The sequence below is a fragment of the Solea senegalensis genome, linkage group LG14 (genome assembly GCF_019176455.1).
Source record: "Solea senegalensis isolate Sse05_10M linkage group LG14, IFAPA_SoseM_1, whole genome shotgun sequence".
Taxonomy (NCBI): Eukaryota; Metazoa; Chordata; class Actinopteri; order Pleuronectiformes; family Soleidae; genus Solea; species Solea senegalensis.
Window position 1 is genome coordinate 3,089,409 of NC_058034.1, and position 22,815 is coordinate 3,112,223.

At 43.5% G+C, this 22,815-nt stretch overlaps 1 protein-coding gene across 3 annotated transcripts in view; it reads right to left on the bottom strand.

The window, feature by feature from the left end:
* Nucleotides 1-459: 459 nt before the first annotated feature.
* The window catches only part of tle2b (TLE family member 2, transcriptional corepressor b), a 69,125-nt gene continuing 46,769 nt past the window's right edge, over nt 460-22,815 (bottom strand). The window contains exons 6-20 of one of the 3 annotated variants that reach the window (XM_044043298.1): nt 21,975-22,049; nt 20,594-20,771; nt 18,109-18,125; nt 15,370-15,510; nt 13,722-13,775; nt 10,467-10,634; nt 10,207-10,366; nt 9,477-9,646; nt 8,821-8,897; nt 7,762-8,011; nt 6,751-6,998; nt 6,161-6,308; nt 4,802-4,952; nt 4,201-4,277; nt 460-1,543 (exon numbers count right to left, since the gene is read on the bottom strand). In XM_044043298.1, the coding sequence (XP_043899233.1) occupies nt 1,436-1,543; nt 4,201-4,277; nt 4,802-4,952; nt 6,161-6,308; nt 6,751-6,998; nt 7,762-8,011; nt 8,821-8,897; nt 9,477-9,646; nt 10,207-10,366; nt 10,467-10,634; nt 13,722-13,775; nt 15,370-15,510; nt 18,109-18,125; nt 20,594-20,771; nt 21,975-22,049 (2,022 nt within the window). In that variant the 3' untranslated portion in view covers nt 460-1,435. Of the gene's footprint in view, nt 1,544-4,200; nt 4,278-4,801; nt 4,953-6,160; nt 6,309-6,750; nt 6,999-7,761; nt 8,012-8,820; nt 8,898-9,476; nt 9,647-10,206; nt 10,367-10,466; nt 10,635-13,721; nt 13,776-15,369; nt 15,511-18,108; nt 18,126-20,593; nt 20,775-21,974; nt 22,050-22,815 lie in introns of all 3 variants that reach the window. The other 2 variants (XM_044043297.1, XM_044043299.1) reach the window with 2 other exon arrangements.

The following is a 22,815-nucleotide window of genomic DNA, read 5'->3' on the forward strand; positions in this document are numbered from 1 at the left end:
TCATACATGAGAGAAGTACACAGCTACACATTGGCAAGAAGGCAATTAAAGCTATTTTACAAAAAAAAATTCATTTTAAGTGTTTAGCATCTCAATTAATAGCAATGGATCGTTTATCAAACAAAATTTGGCCTGAGCACTTTGACCACGAGCACAGCAGCAGGCAGCAATGGAGGAAATGACTCAAATAAAAATCAGATGTAATCTCATGTGGTGTCAGAACAACTAGTTGCATACAATCTGAATAGAATCATAAAAATCACTGCAGTTGATAGTGCCCCGCCCCCACCCCACCCTCTCTTATTGTTTGCCATACGGTGAAGTTGCAGTGCTGCTACATCATCTAGCTGACAGTGCTTCTAATGAGAGTGAGAGCAGCGGTCGTGTCAGGAGAACAATCCAGAGGAATTAGGGGTGGTGGTGGTGGTGTGGTGTGTGTGTGTGTGTGTGTGTGTGTGTGTGGGGGCAGCTCGGCTGATGTTCTCTGTTTGTGTCTCTGGGTCCCAGAAGAATCCCATTGACTCTGCCGTTCATTAAATGCTGCCTTTGTCAGACAAAAATAAAATAGATATTAAGGCAGTGAAATGGGGAGTGCGGCGATGAATGTTTAATTGGGTGCTCTGTGTGTTGTGTGTGTGCGCGCTTCTCTCTTCCCACTATTATCTCAAGGGAGGAGCGTGTGTGTGTGTGTGTGTGTGAGCAGGTCATTGTGTGTGGATATCTAAAGCAGCCCCCCCTCCATCTCAGAGCGTCATCGTTCCCCAGCTCCTGACACCTCTCACTGGGGAAAGTGAGCTGCGGCGTCAGCCTCATTAAGGCTTCCACTGTCTGGCTAATGAATCGATTGTGTGGTATCAGTGCTCCTGGCTGGTGCTCCCACAGTGCCGCTCTGCACCTCTTCTGGGGGCCTCCCATCCACTGAGCTCTTAATCAGGAAACAGCCCTAATTACCCTACCTCCCTCCTCCTCCTTCGTGTCCTCCTCTTCCTCCCTTTCATTTCCCTCCCTTCCTTCCACATTCTTGCCGTCTCCTCATCTCTCCCTTCTTCTCTCATCCCCGACTTTATCTTTATGCTCCACTGTCCTTTCACTTTGTCCTTCTCATCTTGTCGTCTCTTTTCTGCCTCTCTCTCTCTCTCTCTCTCTCTCTCTGTATGTTATCATACCTCATCCTTGGGCTAAAAGTGGAAGGCAGAGGAGGAGTGGGGGCATTTGGGAGCTTCCACAATAGCTTATATCACAGCACAAAAGGGGGTGATGTATTAGGGGTTAGGGTCGGAAGGACTCAAGAGGACTGAGACAGAGGGGCTCCTGCTGGTGATGTAATGAGGATTGGGACCGGCTGGCGGTGCGACTGGGTGCGCCTCCTCCTCCTCCACCTCCCCACCGCGACCCCAAAGTCTCCGTCCTGTCTCTTGTCATCTCGTCGCGGCCCTTAGTACACCACCTCGTACACCGTGGCCTTCTTGTCCCCAGAGCCCGTCACTATGTACTTGTCGTCCGGGGAGACGTCACAGCTTAACACAGACGAGGACTCCTTGGACTAGGAGTGGGCGGGAGGAGACATGAGAGAGAGGGAGAGAGAGAGAGAGAGATGTAATGATGGATGGATGGTGATCGACGGAGAGGAACAAACACAGAGCCATGTTAGAAAAGACATGACTCATCACGTAATACTCAATCGTTCAAGACATATTTGCATTTCAAAACAGTCTGCAATTATTTCCAAACAGACAATGGCACAGCTCCAGGATGCTGACTCATTCATCTGCTTCAGAGTGAGGCACACTGCTCTCCCCTCCTCTCTCTCTCTCTCTCTCTCTCTCTCTTCCTCTGGAGAGATGAAGCCTCATTAACTGCACGTTTCAGCTTCACTAACAGCACATCACTGATGGCTGCATTGAGCAGGTGAAGTGTACAAGTCTGTCTTCTTCAATGTGTGTCTGCACACTAGACCTGGGCTTTAGATGATCTAAAGTGCCATGCCAACCTCCTCCTCCCTCTCCTCCTCTTCCTCCTCCCCTCCCTCCCTCCTCCTCCTCCTCCTCCTCCCTCCTCCTCCTCCTCCTCCTCCCACTGCTCCATCATTGTTTATTTTCCTTCATTCCCAGACTCTCTTCTACCTCCTCCTCTTCCTCCTCCTCCTCCTCTTCTGCACCCCCACCCTTTGTGCTACAGGTACAACATGGCTGTCAATCATCAAGCCACTGGTGAGAGGCCATTTCACACAAGAGCCCTTATTCTATATAAAGGAAGCAGGAGGGGGGGGGAGTTGGAGGTGTTCAGGTGAGAGGGATGTGATAACAAGCCAAAGGATGAATTTGGAAGAATAAAGCTTTGGAGACGGACAGAGAGGAAGGAAGATAAAACATTTAAACTCTCCAGTATTATGATGTTTATACCGGTTTCTGTTTTCTTTTTCATACGGTCTGATATCTGAAACAAAAATGTGTGTACCTCATGAACAAGAATGTAAGATTAACTACAATGGTACTCACTCAAAACACACAGTACCTCTCTGTAGAGCTTGACAACACAATTATTTTTAAAGACAACTATTTGTACAATGTTCTGATGAGTCAAATGACTTTAAATGTTTAAATGTTTTTAAATCAGCAAAATACCTCATGTACTGTATGTCCCTAAATGTTTTTCCTTTCGTCTTTATATATCTGTGGTATTTGTACCGCTTCTTGTGACTTTTTATTGCCATTCAAACATATAGTATAGTACATGCAGTGATATCATTCGATTTTAGCAATAACGCGACCTTCACATCCATGACAAATAAAAAAGAAATAAAGAACAAGAGAGAAGGAGAAGGAAAAACATAAACGCAAGGGCTGAGGTGAGAAATGAGTTATGACAGATAAACAACAAGTAAGCGCAACGAGGGGCAGAAGACAACAATTAACACAATACAAAGCATGAGAGGAGCAGACGGGAAAGAGAAAATTGAAAGAGCGGGGATGCACCGAGGAAGAGGAAGAGGGGAGAGAGAGCAGTTCTGTATAACACTGTGACGGGGGAAGCTGTTTGGAAGGAGAAGCGTTTGGCATTTGGATAACAAAGCAGATAGCCAGCATTTTCGTTTTGGTCCACGGGGACAGACGCAAGCCGCCAACCCTTCTGCCCACTGTAGCTGAGAGGAATGTGACAGCCACACCACCTCACACACACACACACGCACGCACACACACACACACGCACGCACACACTTTCTGAATCCAGAATCCTCAACACACACGGACAAACGCTAGTTTCATGCTGCTTCGCTGCATATTCATGTGGCAACATTTCCTGCAACAGAACTATTGAACAAGATGGACTTATCACATTATTATCACATTCTCTCTTTCTCTCTCTCTTTGTGTGTGTGTGTGTGTGTGTCTGGGAGTCTGCATGCGCTGATAATCTGCCGTCACCTTGGATTAACATATCAGGGATTCTTCATTCTTTTTCTACCATTTGTCTCAAGGGTGTGTGTGTGTGTGTGTGTGTGAGAGAGAGTAACACATGCCTGTGTGGAAGGGCAGTAAAGTGAAACTGCTTCAGCAGTGTCAGCCACACCAATAAACAGATAACAAAACATGCACATTTGTACATATATACATACAGTACTGTGCAAAGGTTTTAGGCCACCATTAGATGTGTTGTTTTAGCAATGCTATAACCACAATAGAAAATATGTATGCAGTTTCTTGTTGTTAAAAACATCCTCTACAAGTGTCAAGAATGTAGTGTGATCTACCCTTACACTTGAACAATAACACAGCTCTCATAATACTGGATGGAGTGGAACCTTAATTAATGTTACTGGTAAATCCTGTGGGTGTCCTACTATTTCTTTTAAAGAAATATCTGCTGTAAAAAAACGTCTAATATGCCAGGTTTATTCAAGACATGCTTGAGCATGACATGCACATGTTGCATGAGTTCAACTCACTGACAGCTCGCTAATATAGAAGACCAGCTTTAAGTCGCATCACTTTTACAATGATCACAGAATTTGACAGAAAAAACAACAGAGCTGGTGGTGCCTAAAACTTTATATATATATATGTATATATATTTATTCATATATTTATGTATATATATACATATATTTACATGTATATATGTAGATATATATATATACATATGTATATGTATGAATAACCATAGCATACACATCCTCAGAGTGTTGCACTTGTCTCTCACCTGGAAAATACTCGCTCCATATGGCGTCCTCCATGCATTCAACAGATTGTCTTTTCCTGTGCTCACGAACCACTTGCCTGAAATAACACGCACACAAACACACACACGAACGCACACAAACAGCTACAGGTTAAACATTAAAAAAAAAATGGAGAAACCGACACAATATACTTGGAATGGGACGATAGAAAAGTTTCCTGTCACAATTATCTTCACCGTAACAATTGAGGGCCCAGCCCTCTGTCCACGACGTACCTTATTTTGATTAGTTTCTGTAAGCTTTTGGAAATCCTGTACACATTTTTTCCCATATTTGTGCATATTTTCTAAAGGCTTACAGATACAGAGGATGATATAATGTTCCAGTTATAAAAAAAAATAGAACTGACATTACTGAAAACTATGAAAACTGTAAAAAAATATGTTCCAAAATATTGTAATGTGACCAAAACATGTTAGCAAGGGTACAAAAACAATAATATTTAAATAATATCACTATAAATCCTGACGTTTGAATGCAGCAGGTATGTAAGAAACTTTTAGGAGGCAGTATGAGTGTGTGTGTGTGTGTGTGTGTGTGTGTGTGTGTGTGTGTCTGTACCACAGTAGGCGAACTTGAGGGAGAGCACGCAGCTCTCGTGGAGGTGCAGCTGGTACTTGTCAGGTTTGGAGACGTGCAGAACTTCGACATTACTGCTCTCCATTCCAACAGCCAGCCACTCGCCTGTCGGACAGTAGCCCAGAGAGAAGATCTGCAGACAGAAGGAGAAAAAAAAAAGGGCATCAGGGGAAGGTGAAAGAAAGGAAGAAAGAACGTGAAAAACACAGAGGAGGAGGAGGAGGAGGTGGTGGAGGGATAGAAAGAACATACGGGGTAAAGGTGCAGAAATGAAAACAACAGTGGAATGAAAGAGGATGTGAGGAAAGATGAAGAGGGGGAAAGAAGATAAGGTTGATGAAAGACAGAGATCAATGGAAGGAAGTAGGGAGGACAGATGAAGGAATTAAGAAGGAATGAGGGAATAAAGGATAACAAGGACAAGGGATAAAGATGACAAGTGAAGGAGAGAAGAGGTAAGATGTTGGAAAGTTAAGCGAACAAAAAAATGAATAAGGAAACGGCAGAATGATGTAATGGAGTGAATAAGTAAACAGAGACGTTGGGAAAGAATGAGAGAGAGAGAGAGAGAGAGAGGGAAAGTGGTGGATGGAGAGAGACGGCAAGTGAGAGAGAAAGCCATTACACAGTGGATCGAAACTCATCTGACATCTGTGGTCAACACTATAGCTCTGTTATGACAGTGAAGAGTGAGTGTGTGTGTGTGTGTGTGTGTGTGTGTGTGGCTCTGACGAGGCTGATGTATGTTAAGATCTATGAAGGGAAATGATGCTGGTGTGTACTGTTGGTCTGTGTATACATGCAGCAGATTTGTGTGGTTGTGTTGCGCACCATCAACTCTGTATATACTGTATGTACATGCAAAAATAATCTTTAGGTATTATGTGTATGTCTAATAAGTGGCCAGTGTGGTCTTCAGCCGTTCGAGCTCATCTGCTTTAAGGTTTGACGTGTGGTGCGTTCACTGACAGTCTTTTTGCAGACTTTGGTTGTAGCATGTGATTATTTTGAGATTATTTGAGATCATTTCAAACCAGTCGAGTCCTTCTCCTCTGACCTCTGGCATCACCAGAGAAGTGCTGCTCACTGGATACTTTCTCTTTGCTCAGAACATTCTCTGTAAACACTCGAGATAATTATGGCTGACAATCCCAGTCCTATATCAACAGTTTCTGAAATACTCACGTTCAAAGTCACTTAAATCCCCGTCTTTATTCTGATGCTCATTCTAAATTTCCGCCAGTCATTTACATGAGGTGTTGCTGCATCGTTGGCTGATTAGATATTTGCATTAACGAACAATGAACAGGTGTTGTTTTGTGTGTGTGTGTGTGTGTGTACCTGTGAGGTGAAGTCATGCTGCTGGAGCTGGCGTCCCTCTCTCAGGTCCCAGCAGCGCACTGTGTTGTCCAGTCCTCCCGTCCACAGCTTGGTGCCGTCGTTGGAGATGTCGATGCAGCTCGCTCCGTCTGTGTGGCCCTGGAACTGCCTGCAGGTAAGAAAAACAAAAAAGGATTCAGAGATAAATCAACACGCTCACTATTTCCTGGTCGTTTCTGTGCCTTTTTTCTCTCGTACATGTAGAGCCAAATATTTTATTTTATCTCTCCCTCCCCGTGGCCCCCATGGCCCTCACACCACCCACATCCGACCCCACACCCTCATGACTTACCACTATCTTGCTTCTCTTTCTTTTCTTTTGCCAAAACCTTCCCATCCACATCCCCAGTGGCACAAAACGCCCCCAAGCTGCTCCCCCTCTGCTTTCTTCTTCCATATTTTATTGACTTTCTTCCTCTTTTCTTCTGCTGAAGAATTTACACATCCTCTAGCCATGCTCCCTCTCCCCTTTCACACAAAAATCTATTTATGAAAGTGAGTAAGATGCCAGTGTTTTATGTTCCGTTTCTCCTTCCACCATCCTCTCTCACCTGACCAGCGTCTGGTTGTGAAGGTCCCAGACGACGATGTTGCCGTCGCTGCAGCAGGAGAAGCAGACCTTGTTGTCAGGGGAGATGGCCAGGGCATAGCAGGCAGGGGCAGACGACGTCAGCTCCGCCTTGATGCGGGGTGTGGGTGTGGCCAAATCCCAGATCGACAGCGTGCTGGCCTCCCCGCCGACAATCAGGGTTCGCCCGTCAGGGAGGATTTTACAGGAGCGGATATAGTTGTCCCTGTTCTGATTGGACAAGATAAGAAAGCCAATTAGATTAGTGAGTGCATGAAACACAGACACACGGTGTACGAGGCCTCATGGGACAGATGATAATATAATTGGAGAGATTATGAAAATGAACGTGAACATGTAGGTGTTGTCAATTATCGTAAGTGAGGGAGAAAGATGAAGCGGTCACTAAAACTCCTCCCTGCGGGCAGAAATATGCCGGCGTGTGCAGACCATAGACTTTACATAAAAAATGGACGTCGTCTTCTGGTTGCAAAACAAACTCCCATTGTGAACCGTTGAGATTCGCTGGTGGTTTGATTGGAGACGAGATGTGATCGGTTGCCGTGATGATATTCACATGTGCCGTGTTTCATCTTCCTATCCTTTAACTTCTTCTTCTTCTTCTTCTAAACGGAAACATCATTTACAAAAATGACATCATGTTCCGTTGAGGAAGACCTGGAATTAGCAACTGAGACCATTAACCCCCTCAGGAAAATGATTTACTGATGTTATAAATCAAATGAGAAGTAGGTTCATTTTCCCATAGACTTCCATTCAAACAGAGGTGCTCCCTGGTGGCTAAGTGCTACTTCTGTCCTACTTTCCAGGCTTCACTGTTCAAATTAGAAGACTAGGTCCATTTTTATATACAGTCTCAGGTGCAGACACAGCAGCTTGGCCCTCTCTCTCTCTCCCTCTCTCTCTCTCTCTCTCTCGACATTGGCAACAAAGATCTCTCTGATTATGATGATGATTCTTCCTCGTGTCTCACCAGACAGTCCAGCTGGGCCATGGGGCTCTTGCTGCCCGGCTGGCTGATGTCCCAAACCTTGACGCAGCCTTTTCCTCCAGTGTAGACGTGGCGCGTCGAGGTGCTGATCGTGACTGCGCACACGACCTCTCCGTGGTTCAGGGTGTGAATCTGTCGCGCATGGCGAGGGATTCCCGGGCCCAGCAAGGCGTCGGGGGGAAAGGGTACCGGCTGCATCTGACCGTCGGCGCTCACGTGGAATGAGTAGGCGCTGAAAGGAAGAGAGGAGGAAGAGGAGGGGAACAGATAAATCAATACTGCTGAAGCCAAAAATAATAGTATTGAGTAGTAGAGAAATGGGGCCAAAGAAAGGTAATCAATAAACATGCAAGTGTCAGTAGAGGATCTACAGGTGAATATGAATACTGCAGAAAGCACACACATCAAATGTAAGATGAGAGTATAATGGCCTTGACACTCCAGTAATATTTGCCTGAATTCTGGCAATTACTTGTCCAACTGTAGCCGTGGGCGGGAATACATAATGGCAGATTGTATTACAAGGCAGAGGCAGCGTGGCATTGCTAATGGCTGATCAATACAGTGGCAGTTGGAAAGCAAGGCTGGGTTATGATTTCAAATTATCACCAGAGAAGTGTGTTTGCTTCTCACAACAAAAACACCATTAGTCTGTCTTCACTGAGCAAAGGCCAGAGAATTTCAGTATTCAGGGATTTTAGGTGTTGGACAGAGTTACTGTCTTTGGATTTCTATGCAGTCCAAATGTTTTTGGATTATCACGGGGCTTGTTTTGACAGAAGTATGTGTAAGCAGCGTTTCTTCAGTCTGGAATTGTTATTCTGCTCACATTTCTGTTTTAATCATTGTCCAAAAAGAAACACGCACACATCTTAATGCCAGGTGTGAACATCTGGCTGTGCTTGGATCACTGAGCGCGGACGGTAATACCAGGTCTTCAGTACAAATACTAATACTTAAATTCACTATATTTTTATATTTTTTTTATTTTTTACAACTGATTCTGTGTGTATGTTTGAATGTTATAGAAGTCAAACTCACGGCTTTCCACCAGAGGAGCCAGGCAGGGAGGAGGTCAGACCCGGCGCTCTCAGGTGAGACCGAGAGTCATACGCCACCTGGTGTGAACAAAAAAAAATACACAGACATACTTAGGTATGTTTTATGTGCTGGACATGGAAGCTGACAGCGAACCTTGTTAAAGTGATAGTTTGGGACTTTTGAAGTGTAGAAAAATAACCTGTCTCTGTGCTCTGTGAGGTAAATGGACTTGTGTGTGTGTGTGTGTGTGTGTGGGGGAGTAAATGGTTTTTAAGAGTGGAACAAATTTCTTTCAAACTTTCCTGCCAGAAAGTGCTGTCCACCAGCAAGATAAAGCAGTAAACACATTCTTCTGACAGCCGAGACTGAGACACACAGAGAACCTCTTATAACCCCCACAAGAATCCTTTAAGGAAAAAAGCTTAATTTAGGTTGGCATTGTGTAGTCCGCATTAGCCGCTTATTTAGCAAAATCTGTCAGTCTGTTGTTCTTTATCACAGTGATCTGAGAATATAAATACAATACGGGTGAGACCTGATAATGCACAACACATTCATCTTGTTTTGAGGCCATGCTATGACAGTCAGAAGGTTAGACCTGATCCTGAAGCATAAATCAAACCTTGACAGAGAAGAATAATTTGGCCTTTACTCACCATGGGGCTTCGGGAGTAGGCGCTGGCCGCTGCACTGATTTGTGGGGAGAGAGTTAGAGCCCCGCCGAATCCTCCAGGGCTGGCCAGCTCCCCATTCAGCCCTGCGTGGGACACCACGCCAAAATGAGCCGGGTATGAACCAGGGGGCACAGACATGGGACTGCGGAGAGCTACAGAGGAAGGAGGGGGATTGAAGGACGGGAAGAGGGCACGCAGTACACAAACACAGTCACAGGAGGGGAACTGTCTCCTGTTCATAAACTCTATGTTTTTTAATTAAAAAATGAAGCATCAAACCAGAGAGTTGTCAGATGCAACGCTGGTTTTTCACTGTGAGCCACAGAAGAGTCGATGTCACTTTTACTTTAAAAGTGACATCTTAAACCAGATTTTTATGGTAAACCAATTAGGAAAAGAAAACCTGAGGGTCAAAAGGACAAACACTACGGTATGTTACAGAATCCCACAAAATCACGACAGTCAATTTAAAGTGATCTGGTATAGAAACTATATAGGGGAGTATTTTTGTAGAATTTAAAGTCTTAATTTGATCGTTACTATGGAGACAGACTAAGAATTAAGGAGAGTAGAGGAACGAGCAGCAGTCCGTCGAGCTGGGGGTCAAACCAGACTCACTGCTCATAACAATCATATGTGTACATCCAAAGCAGAGGCAGTCCATCCCACATGCACACTGTATGTCACATACATTTCACGTCGCTTGTCTCACCAAGGGGATCTGCACTCGTTGCTGCTTTGCTGACCAGACGTAGGCAGGACGTGCTGGGGCCAGGGCCTCCGGGGGCTCCTGGTGCTCCAGGGGTCAGGGCCTCACGGTGGGCAGGGGATGGGGTGCCAGACTTAGACAGTGGAGACTGGGACTTGTCCACCTGTAGAGCAGTTAAACAAAGTCCGTAATGCAGCGTAATTACAGCCAATAATCTGTACAAGTGAGAGCATCACATATAGCTGCAATGAGATCTGTTTTACCTGAGCAGGGTCCTTGGTCTTGCCTGGGGTGGGGCTGCGGGGGTTTGGGGTGGAGGGGGCCTCTCCTGTGCTCGAGGAGCCCGGGAGCTCTTTCCTTAAAGCAGGAGCCCGGTCTAAGCCGTTCCCGTGGGGGGAGTGAGGAGGGCTGCCTGCAGGAGAGTTTGGCTCCTGAATGACAACGACATAATAGTTTTATCCTCTAAAGGTCAAACAAGACTTCAACTATTTTTGCAGCTCTGTTTCAGTCATGGCCTTCAAGGTGCAGCATTCGGGTCGATCAGATTCCAGAGAGTCCTTTTTACAGCATTTTATCTCCAGGATGTCTCCTTAAAAAGTGAACCTCATCCATAAAGCTGCTTTCTGTCTTTGTACAGCAACAACCGTTCAAATGCACACAACCAAACATTAAGTAGAAATGGCCAGTGAAGCTTTGTGCGCGTTCGTGTGTCTTTTTCTTTCTGTATTTCGTCTTTAATGTATTTTTGTTTTCTTTTTAAATACATAGTTTGCTGTGTGCAAGCATGTGTGAAGGCTTTAATGAGCTATAGGCGGAGTTTGTCGGGTAAAAACACTTTCCTACAGAGTTTGAAAGTATTTAAAAGGTAAATTGTGCAGATTTGCACTTCATGGACACCAAAAGTCACCAATCTGCACCGTAATTCATGAAAGGATTTGTGTCTCAGAGAATTGACATGAAACAGACGATTGTCACTGTTGCTGCAACAGTGGGGTGTGGATTGGAAGATAATGTTGCTGTTCCTGCTGCTGCTTTCATCACTGGAGCTCCAGCCTCCACTGTCGAGCCCCAGGTGCCACCAGCTGACAAACACACACACACACACACACACACACACACAGTGCTGAAGTCAGCACTTCACGGGTCACAGTGCTAACACACACACACACACACACACACACACACCAGAGAACATCCCTCCTCTTCTTCTGTGATGATTTGTCATTACCTTGCTTTTGTGAATAATATCAATTGTATTTTAGGTAAGTATTTAAAGAACTAAAATATTCCAGGGGCATGAACTGCTTTGTAGATATTAAATGGAACAGACTGCAGTTATCTAAAGGGAGGAGAAGAGAAGGAAAAATACACCTTAACAATCACAAAAACAGAAACCCAATTCTAACCCTAACGCCGCGTCTTAACCCCCAAAAAGCCCTTTGAGGATGTGAACACGCACACAGGAACAACAGTTTCTAGCACAACCCGATAACTGTAGAACTTTATCTCTATTAACATGCATCATTTTAACAAAACGGAAGCTAAAGCTCATTACTGGAATGTCTTGGGGGAAAAAAGCATATTATAGAAAAATCACTCTAGATCTGACGGTCAAGAGCGAGACTGGGAAAAACACACGTCTTATCATTTTTTTAAGACTGAATATGGCTAAATGTGTAATATTATGCTGCAGATGTCAGCTGTCGGTGTGTTAACGCGTCCCTCTGTGTCCACTGTGATCCTTGTGAACACTGGCATATGCCAGTTCAGTCGACAGTTTCGCGAGAAGCCAACACAGGCAGCAGCGGCTGATAATGAGCTTACAGAGCAGCTCTCGCCGTTTACCGGGAAACTGCTGCAGCAAGCTGAACCAGCTACACATACCTGCTGACTCATTTCACGTCTCGCACACAAACTACACACAAACAAGCCAAGGTTACCACCGGTGAAGGATATTAAAACAAGCAAGCTTGACAAAAAGTATTTCACAGTGCTGCGTTTGACTGTAGAGTCTAGAGAGTCCTTATTAGGTGGACTCATCTTCATCTGATTTGAAAATTCATGATCCCTTAAAGCCATTTACGAGCTAAATGGCTTGAAATGATCTAAAACAAAGAATAAATAAATAAATGACTAACTATCAAATCATGATATTATGTAATGAGTCAACGACAGAAAGGCTCATCGAGCACATTGCTACCTCAGGCTCCCAATTTGTATTTATTTTTTCTGCTTTCCTGAATCATACTAGTGCTGCTTTCACGTGCTGTTGGAAAAGATAATGCTTCCCATTTGTGGAATTGGTACCACGAGGTGTTCAAGTGCTTGTGTTGTTGGAGTGAAATGAAAAATGGCTGAAACATGGTTCACCCTTATCTGCTTCGTGGGTAAAACAATACAATAGTTATCAATTAATTACTATAATTATAGAAAAATAACAATAATTATTTACCACGAAAATGTATTTGACCACTACACCAACTACACCTCGTATTTACCATAATTCTGATAGCACGTGAAGGCAGCATGAACACCTGCTCTTACTTTTATGTCCAACATCAAAATAAAGTGGTAAAGTAAAAAAAAAAAGGCCAAAGTTCTTTCACAAAATGACATATATATCTGGATTAAAAATTCTATTAAATTCCAATTTATAACCTCAGACACTTTTGCACAATGTGAATTTGAACTGTGAACAAACACGGACATACAGAGGACAGGCGGTGGTTACGAGCCACGTACATTCATAGCTATTCCCACAAGCATTCGTCACTCCCTACGCACTTAAGGACAGATAAAGACTGCGTGTAACTTCATAAGGAAATCAAAGATATTTTTCTGCATCAACATGTTGAGCTCTTGCACAAGGACAGATGTGAAAAGATGCGTGGGGGAGAGGGTGGGGCGTGAAGTACAAGTACAAGGCGTGAGGTAGAAATTCCATGGTGGAGGTGATGAGTAAACACTGTTAGAGAAGGTGGAATACTTTGAAGAGGTCAGAAGGAACTATTTAATGATGGAGAATTTTCTCGCACCGAGATTTATGACTTCAGCGAGAGTGAGTGTGCTCACCAGTGTGTGATGTCTCTGGGAAACTGGCCCATTAATAAATGTCACTGTTGGGTAACAACTAGACAGAAAATAACGACCTCTGTTTCTGCACTTTGTCGACTGTGGGGAACCAACATTACAACAACAAAAATGACTGAAATGTCACTTTTCTTTTTTAATTGTATGTCCATTAAACAGACGTTGTAAGACAATGAAGTATACTGGGTTAGTTTTGGGAAATATTTCATTCAAAATCATACATTTTAATAATGACAAATTGTAATTTCTTAAGTCATCATACACGTTAGTCTTACTATTCTATTCATGTAAAGTAACACATGTGAAATCAATGTTGCATTGCTTATTAATATGCAGCTAATATAACCAGTAACATTACAAACTGATTAATACTATACTCTCCTTATAACTCTCTACCCATTACAGAGATGTGAACACATGAAGCTTACCTCATTGGAAACGTCCACCACCAGATTGTCTTCACTTTTGTCTCCATCGCTGTCCTGAGAAGAACAGAAGAACACTTTTGAATTTTTTTTCTTTTTTTATTAAGACAAGACCTTTCCATCACTCACGCACACACTAGAACAGTATTTTTTAATATGCACACAGAGATTTGAGCTTTGAGGGCAGCGAAACGTCTACATCGCTGGCTCCTCTTTGCTTCCTGTTGCTGCCTGAACGTCGTGCAACATTTAACACAGACACTGACTGTGCACCATATATTCTTAGCAAACGTCTCCTTCACTGCAAAAGTACTTCGATCTGTTTGGCTCTCATGCATGTGCACACACACACACACACACACACAGGTTTGTGCAGCTATTAGTCTTAACCCCCTCCCCGCACACTCACACGCTGTTGCTCTTTGTCCTTCCATAGCACATTTTTTGCTTTTTTGCTTTTCATCTAGCCATCTCGCTCATTCTCTCCGTCTCTCCCTTTTTTCGGGGGTGAGAACGATGGCACTTAGTCACCATGGCAACAGCGCTTTGATGTGATCATGGCCTGATATTCCTATTGACATCAGCGCGGAGTGACATCAGTACCTAATTATACAGAACCAAAACAGGGCTATGTCTACAGCCTATTCCCAGAAGAGAATTACAGAAAAGCAGTGAGAGAGGAGGGAAATGAGAGTTAAAATGAGAGTAAAACAAAGAGCAAGAGTGAGACTAAGGAGCAGAGGGAGACTGAGCGATTGCAATAAAGAGACAAAAAAAAATGATATAAGAGCTAAAGGCAAAGGAAGAGAGATGGGGGCTGTTATGTGGCTCGACAGAAAGAAAGACAGGGCAAACATTCAGGACGTGGAAGCTATCTCTGCTGGTTCTTGCTGTGAACTAATGTAAAGATTTGGACTGTTGCTGATGCCAAACTGATTTAGCTGGAAGTCGTATCACACGGCCACACTCTCAGTGTCAATCAAGACCTCTAGACCTGAATCACACAGCTTTCAAGTTCATTACAGCTATCTGACTTAGACCTCTTGATGAAGCAAGTGATGGGCCACCACGAAAAATGTGTGAAGAAATAATAATGATTAAACCAATCTTTATATGCAACATGCTGTAAATGTCTTTTTTTTCTTTCTTTCTCTTTATTGATCCCTTAGGGAAATGATTTGGGCAGCCACTGAGCAGTGCACGGGCACAATGGGAGTCGGGTACCCGTTGACCTGGTGGGGACTCACACTGGCAACCCTCTGGTTACAAGCCAAGTTCCCTTTCCACTTGGTCATGGCTGCCCCTCCACTGTGTATGTCGATCCACAGATCACGGGGGCGTAATCTCAGTGCAAATAGAGGCGCCTGGTCCAGAGGGGGTTTCATTATCTATCTGAATTATGTGTGTTTTGGACATAACATCAAATAAATCAATCAGAATTTGGTGAACGCGAGTGCATTTGATGCCATTTGTTGCGAGACAACCTTTTTGTTTGTAAAGTGCTCATCTTAGCTCTCATTCTGTCATCACGACTGCTAATATCACAACGTTGATCTGTTGTAAATCTGAGTTAACCCGTGAAACGTTGTTGCTCATGTGTGATCTACTCCCTTTACTAAAGCTTAGCAGGTGATACAGTATCAACACATACATAGGAGTGTGGTGGGAGGGACTCCTTATCATCACAGCGCCTCCTCTTGGCCTCAGCCCCTCCCTGTGATGAGGAGTAGCCTCCTGACGGGCCCTGCCGCTCCTCAGTGGGCTGACTGTCCGTCGATGACACCGACTTACTCTAAAGAAAGACGGAGACACAGACACAAAGTATGAACGCACGGCTCTCAGGCCGTCGCAGCACATTTGAGAAGCGCTGCTGCCACTATACAGGTCACAAACACTGCAGGCACACACTCAAGTTCACACATTCATTATGACAAACACACACACACACACACGCAGCAAGTACAGCAGACGTAAGCACAGGTAAAGACATCACCACAGACGCACACAGGACAGAATATAAAGCTAATTAGTGCTCTCCCCCTCGACACACCAGTCGTCTTGTAAAATATGACTCTCATTATAATGCAATAAAGCTGTGCAGGCATATTTACAACACAGCTTGGCCCAGAGCTCAGCTCAGAGCATTGTGTTGCTTTTACATTGGGGTAGGGGCCAGGGCTTTTGGCAAGGACCACTTGTCATTCTCTGTCCCCCACGTGGGGGAGGACAAGAACAGCGAGGGTTTAACAGGCCAATGAGTCACACAGGAAGGAGCCCACAAGGCCGACAGGAAGGAGTGCTGACAGAGGAGACGAGAAACACACAATGGACCTCAGTGCAGCTCAACAAACTTCCCTGTCTTCTTTCTTCTTGTTCTCTTCCTCCTTCGCCTTCTTCTCGCTTCTCCTGACTTCCTCTAGTTTTTGTCTTTTTTTTCCCCTCCTCCAGTTAAAATTCCAACATGTTTTACTCGTGTGGTGCTCTCCAACAAATGCCAATTGATATGCATCTCTCACCCTCTCTCCCTCCCTCCCTCCACAAACGCCATAATGCTGGGCTAAGTTGAGCATAAGCCTCATGAGACAACTTGTTTTCCTGCTGCTTAACAATCAGCATTGTGTTCTGGCAATTAAATTATGCTAAGGCTTTCATTGCAGAGGGAAAGTGAAGTCAGTAGCACTCTTAAATAATTTTCGTTTTGCAATAAAAGCCCAACCTCTTCCTCCCTGTTTTTATTCCCTCTTTCATCTCTCCTCCCTGTGGTAATTTCCAAGCCCCCACCCCCCCAGCCGCGCTCACTCTTTCTCACAGTTATCAACAATTGCGCTGATGAATGCCAGCTGTACATCGCAGCAAACTCAGTGACAAAGTGTGCACACAGCTTCAGTGTCCATATAGCAGAGCAATCTGCAGTCAGAGAGAGTGCGATGAGCTATAGATCCATTTTCCACCACTTTATCCTCCACTTTGTTTTTTGGATTGCGGGAGGAAGCCGGAGAGAACCCCCCCACACACACACACACACACATAGGGGAAAGGTGACTGGTTCAGGCCGTGTACCTCAAAGCCATAACTTTGTTATTTATTGAGAGGATAACCCCTTGAGATCTATCATCTCATTTTCGAGGAAAAAATAATGTCTACTGACTTTCAGTGAGCCCTTTGATAACTGCAATAATTCTCATGGTGATTATCAAGGACATGAATTATGTGACAAACCTGCGAGGTGAGATGAACACTATACACTATACTTTCTGTCTTTCTTTCTTTCTGTCTTTCTTTTTGATTGTAATCCCTCAACGCTAGTAACCTGAAACACACATCTCGCCTTTTCACCTGATTTAAGGAATCTAAGCCAGTATTATTGCACACTGACTAAATTGTTCCACTATGTTACTGCCACAGAGCAGTCGTATAGTGAGTTATTTTTTTTAAAGAAAACAGTTATCACTGCCTCTTGTTTCTTCTTTCCCTGATTACGGAACCCAACACTGCAAAGAGTGAGTTTTTCTTGGAGTACAGGTTTGGAAAAACAGTGTTCTGAAACACTGTGTTCCTACAGAGACCAGGTATTTTTCAGTGTTCAATCAATATTGAGCCAACCAATACATACTATAGCTACTGTATGTTATAGAAGGAGAAAGGATGTCCCGATCCGATATTGGTATCGGTCCGATATCAGCCAAAAAACGAGTATCGGATTATATCGGAATGCCTCTAAAATCTCCGATATACAGTAAGTTCTCCAGCACTTCTATCAGCAGCGCCCGTTATGATCACGTGGGCTCTACGTGTTGGATGCATGTAGATTATCACATCAACAGTGTGTGTGTGTGTGTGCTACTGCTGTTTCAGAGGTTAAACATTTTTCTTGAACCTCTGAAATCAGAGTCTACAAAGCCGCACGGCAGCCTCACTCAATAAGCATGAACTATATTGTGGTTTTGTCACACAGTAGATGCACAATTTAAATCAATGATTTGGTTTTTACTGAACTGACTTCCGATACTGCTCGATTGTTTTTGTCTCCAGAAACTAACTTTTGGCGTCTGCACTGGACTTAAACTGAGTTTTAATCACTGAATTTCTTGTAGCTCAATAAAACATTTGTCCTGATGATAACTGATAAACACTTGTTCATCCATTCTTGCTGATAATGGGTAAGTGCTGTTCAGATCAGATGTGGGAAACCTTGAAAAGCTCAAGGTTGATATTGCTGAGCGACACCTGACTTACAGTAGCTCCAGCAGAGTACACTCCCGTCTCTGCTACACTTTTTTTTAGAGGCCACGTCTCAATTTCCCTCGGTTTATCACTGTCATACACACACAAAGACACAAACATGACGTACACAACACTCAGACCAGTGTACACGTACACAACTACTCACCCTGCTGGGTGCTCCCTCTGTGATGGGGAAGGACATGGAACAGAATCGAGAAAAAAAGAGAGAGAGCAAGAGAGAGGAGAAAGGGCAAAAGACAACGTTTGACGTCAGTCCATGTAATAATAATAATATAATAATAATGATAACAACAGTCACTCAATCGGCCAAGGTTAGGCTGAACTCTCCCTGGTCTTTTCTAATAAAGAAACAGAGCCACTATTGTGCTTGATTTCAGTCTCCTCTGCTCGCTCCATCTATCCCTCTCCCTGTTCTCTGACCAGACAAAGCTCGCTGTCTTCCCCTGCTGCCTCTTTCAGCACTTACTATCTCTTCCCTCATTCTTCATCCTCTATGTAGGAACAGAAATACACACAGCTGCAGACATGCGTGAGCTCTCACACAGATGCTTGGCCGACGATATGAACACATCTCTCTCTCTACTCTCTTTATTCCTTTCTCTCTCTCTCTCTCTCACCCCTATCTTTTTTCCCTCTTTCGAGCTTTCAGTTTATTCATGAGAAAGTCTTTTTTGGCTTAATGCCTAAAACAGAGCGCAGAGATAAGATATTCAATCAGGGTGAATGAAAGTTCATTGGGAGAGCGACTTGCTCCTACGTTTTGCGCGAGTGCCATGAAAATGTGTTATGACAGCAAGCTAAGAAAGGAAGTTCAAGTTCAGTCCAAGTGGTTAGTTGCCGTACAAATTACCAAAAGAGCTGCCTGCCAAAAGTAATTCACAGCATCAGTCGGCATTTATTTCATCTTAAAAAAAAACAAAACATGAAATTGTCGGATTTTCCATTACCACGGCTTTTGACATTTCAGCAGGAAATAATTCTATTGAAAACAAAATACAGGTACAAGCACAACAAACATAATTTGTGTCATTTCTTTTTTTCCTTCAGAGCTTGTAGCACTACCTCACTTATATCTAGCTTACTAAACAACCTCTTAAAGAGTTTGGTGATGTAACTGAACGGAATGGCCTGAAACACACTGTTTACCCTATGAACTTTCCTTTAATCCCCCAAATCTGGTTTCCATCTAATGACAAACAGGCCAGACTTAATGTTATATGTTTTACATAGACTATATCATTCACTCACTCATCTTCTACAGCTTTATTTTCCACATGAGGGTCACTGGGGGTGCTGGTGCCACATATGCTAAACATATATTATATATAGTCAGAGCCGGATTAAATAAATGGACTATACTAGGCAGACTGTATTTTTTGATCGATGTTATTTATGAATTGAAATCTGAAACTTACCAAAGTTAGTAATAAAAGTGAATTCACATTTTACATAGCGTAGTCTTTGGTTACGAGTTGGTTCTTTGTATGCCAAAATAAGTCATGTGTCGTATATTAAACAGTCTATCAGACTATTTTTTGATTTCTATTACTGTATTTATACGTTACTACAAGGCTCTATTAAATGCTATTAAATGATCCTTATCTTATCCATTGCGAATGTCATTGTTAAGGCAGTAGTACCAGTAAATCACCAATAGGTGTCGGCATTGCTATGTAAACAGAGCAAATAAGATAAATGTTGTAAGCTATTGCATTTTGCAGAAAATCTTAATTAAATGTGTTGATTAAATGGAATAGTTTAATAAGTAGTTAAATATACAAAGACCAATCAAATGTGCAGTAAGAGAAACTGTGCTGTCGTGGTAAAGAGGTTTATTTTCATGGACAAGCATCACCTCTCTTCCATTTTCTGGTATTCAACACTCAGCAGCTCAGCTCCTGGTCTAAACTAAACTTATTAGTAGATCGTCTTGAAAAGCGACCAAGTTATTCTTAGGTTTTGATTGTCCCTCTGTCTGGGCCCCCTTGCCTTTGCGTTAATCCGGCTCTGTATATAGTGTTTTTGTTACTTTGAGTTTTTCACCATCTTGCTCATTCAGATTTTGGTTCTTGAAGACTGCAATGCCAGAACATTAAATCATTCCATTTTTGGAATAAAATGAACCCTTTAACACCTGAGTCTCAAAAGGGCCAGAAAATGTCCAGTCAAGTGCTTTTTGCAAATTTTTCAAGTATAACTTTCAATATCTGGCCGTTATGTACAATTTACTGCATGTTGAAATAGTGTATTAACAATTTAAAATGAAGGAAAACAAAATGTTTTATTTGGACAACACGAACACCAGATTTTGCGTGTTACATTTGAAATTTAAACAGTGTTTGACTCTTTGTCTCAACGTGCAAAAACAGGCCAAAAAATGGAAACTGTACAGGTCTCTCCTCTCTGGTGACAAAGACGGTGATTTGCCGGCTTCCCGCAACAGTGCGAGTAAAATAACCGTAATAACCACATGCTGACTTTAACTCTCAACCTCCCAGCTTTCAGAAACTGTTGGAATTTTTCCGAATATCACAAAGCGTCAAGTAATTGCGCTATTGCAAAGTGCCTTGCGCAGACGTGACGTCTTCGATACGCTCGGCGTTAAAGGGTTAAGGGTTACGGTCCCTTACCTCGAAGATGTTCAGGGTCAAGGTGGTTGCGCTCATCTTTGGATGCAAGGTGAGCTGAGACTCCCAAAGCCCCAGTCAGTGCCAGAAGCCCTGAGCCCCCTGCACCCAGGGCCAAGCCGGATGGGTGCGGCGTCAGGGGGATGCCAGGTGCATGGTGAGACAGGTGCTGGAGCTGCTGCTGCTGTGGCCACAGGGAAAGTAGGGAACGGGGGCAGGAGGGAAGGGGAAGGATGGTGTCATATAAGGAGGGTGGGTGGTTAGAGAAGAGAGGGTAAAAAAGAGAGCAAATGAGCAGAAAAAGGTAACAAAGAACAAAGGTGTAGGAAGAAGGAGAAAGCCGAGGGAGGCGGGGATCGGAAAAGTGGAGGTGAGAGGGACAGGGGGAACAGAGAGAGTCAACATAATGAAATCCTCATGGAGAGCTCAACAGCGAGAGGAAGATAGAGCGGATGTGAAAGAGATTAGCGGATTAAAGGGGTGAGCAAGACGAACACCGATGATGAGGAAAGTGAAACAAGGGGGAAATAAGTGAAGGTAAATGTACAGGGGAAAATAAAGAAGTGGGAAAAAGAAGCAGAGGGAGGTGAAGAAAGTGAGACAGTGAATGAGATTGATTTTGAAGTAAAACGCGGGAGGTAAAAGGAGAGAAACAGGCCACAGGAAAGGGTAGAAAAGAAGAAAATGTATGAGTCACAGAGTAAACGATGGAGGGGGCAGAAGGAAGGAAGGTAGGGGTGAAGGAAAGCAAGAAGATGGAAGGAAAGTGTGCATAAACAGCAACAGATAAGACATATCAGAAACAATGGTGGAGAAAAAATGAGGACAGGGACACGAAAAGAGGCAGGAAATGATCAAAGATTACAAAAAAGAAAGGGGTGAGGAAATCAGACAGAAAAATGAAAACAGAGATGAAGGGGAAAAAAAAGGCAGAAGGAAGAAGGCAAAGACGGATGAGGATAGAGAGAGTGGAGAGCAAAGCAGCAGCTACAGATAAAGAGAGGCTATTATCCTGAGGGGAGCATTATGGTTTGTTTTCATGTGTTGTTCTTTCACGCTAGTGTGTCACACACACACACACACACAAATACACACATCTCAGTAATGACAGTGTCTGTGTTTAGGTGTAGTTGACACACACACGCACAGTAGTGGCAGGAGTGTTTTTAATGCTGGAAGGAACAAAGTAGACGGTAATGTGATCAGGGCTGAGACGAGATCTGGAAAGCCCCTGTGTGTGTCAGTGTGTGTGTGTGTGAGTGTGTGTGTGTGTGTGTGTGTGTGTGTGCGCGTACATATGCAGACTAGAGTTGAAGACTGAATTTTTCATTCGGTACCTTCATTCAGCAGAAACACTGTCATGACGAACGGTGGTGTGACTCACCCCAATAATGGCATTGAGTTCTGCCATGGTGACCTGCTTTGCTCTCTCCACTGCTTGGACCACCTGTTGCTGGTGCTACACACACACACACACACACACACACACACGAAAACACCTTTAACTGAAGAATACTTGACAAATTGAAACACTCAAACTGGGCGTTTTGCAACCATAAATGTACTTTCAACAATCATAAAATTGAATATGTTCACTCTGTCTTTCTCTAAAACACACACACACACACACGCCCAGTGCCACACAAACTCAAATCTCAGTGCTGTTTACACAAAATCCCAGTGTAATCAGTCACACCAACACAAATATGCACACACACTGAGTCAATATTGATCAAAGTGACAGAGCTCTGACCTTCCCCGTCTCCATGGAGCACATTCATCAGTGCACACGCACAGTCACAGACATAAAGAATTGTGTCTGTAGATTTGTAGACACAGGTCATACTCGCACACACACACACACACACATACACACATGGATTCATATTATAGCAAAAAAAAAATGCTCATATAGTCTCATTTAATCCGGCCACAGCAACAACAATAATCCAGCTTCTCTTCTGGCCTTTTAGAATGTACTAAGCATATAAACATGTTTAGACTTCAAGAGGGATTCCAGTGCAATGAGGATAATGTGTGGATTGAAGGACACAAATTCATTTTAAGAAGTGGCTCAGTTTAATTTAAAGATTATGACATCTTCATATAGACAAAAAAATACAATTCATTACTGTCAAAAGTCTGGGAGCCTTCTTTGTGGAACGCTTTATTTCAGAGTGCGCTGTAATTACCGTCACTAAGAATGTTTCTGGCCATGATTTCCT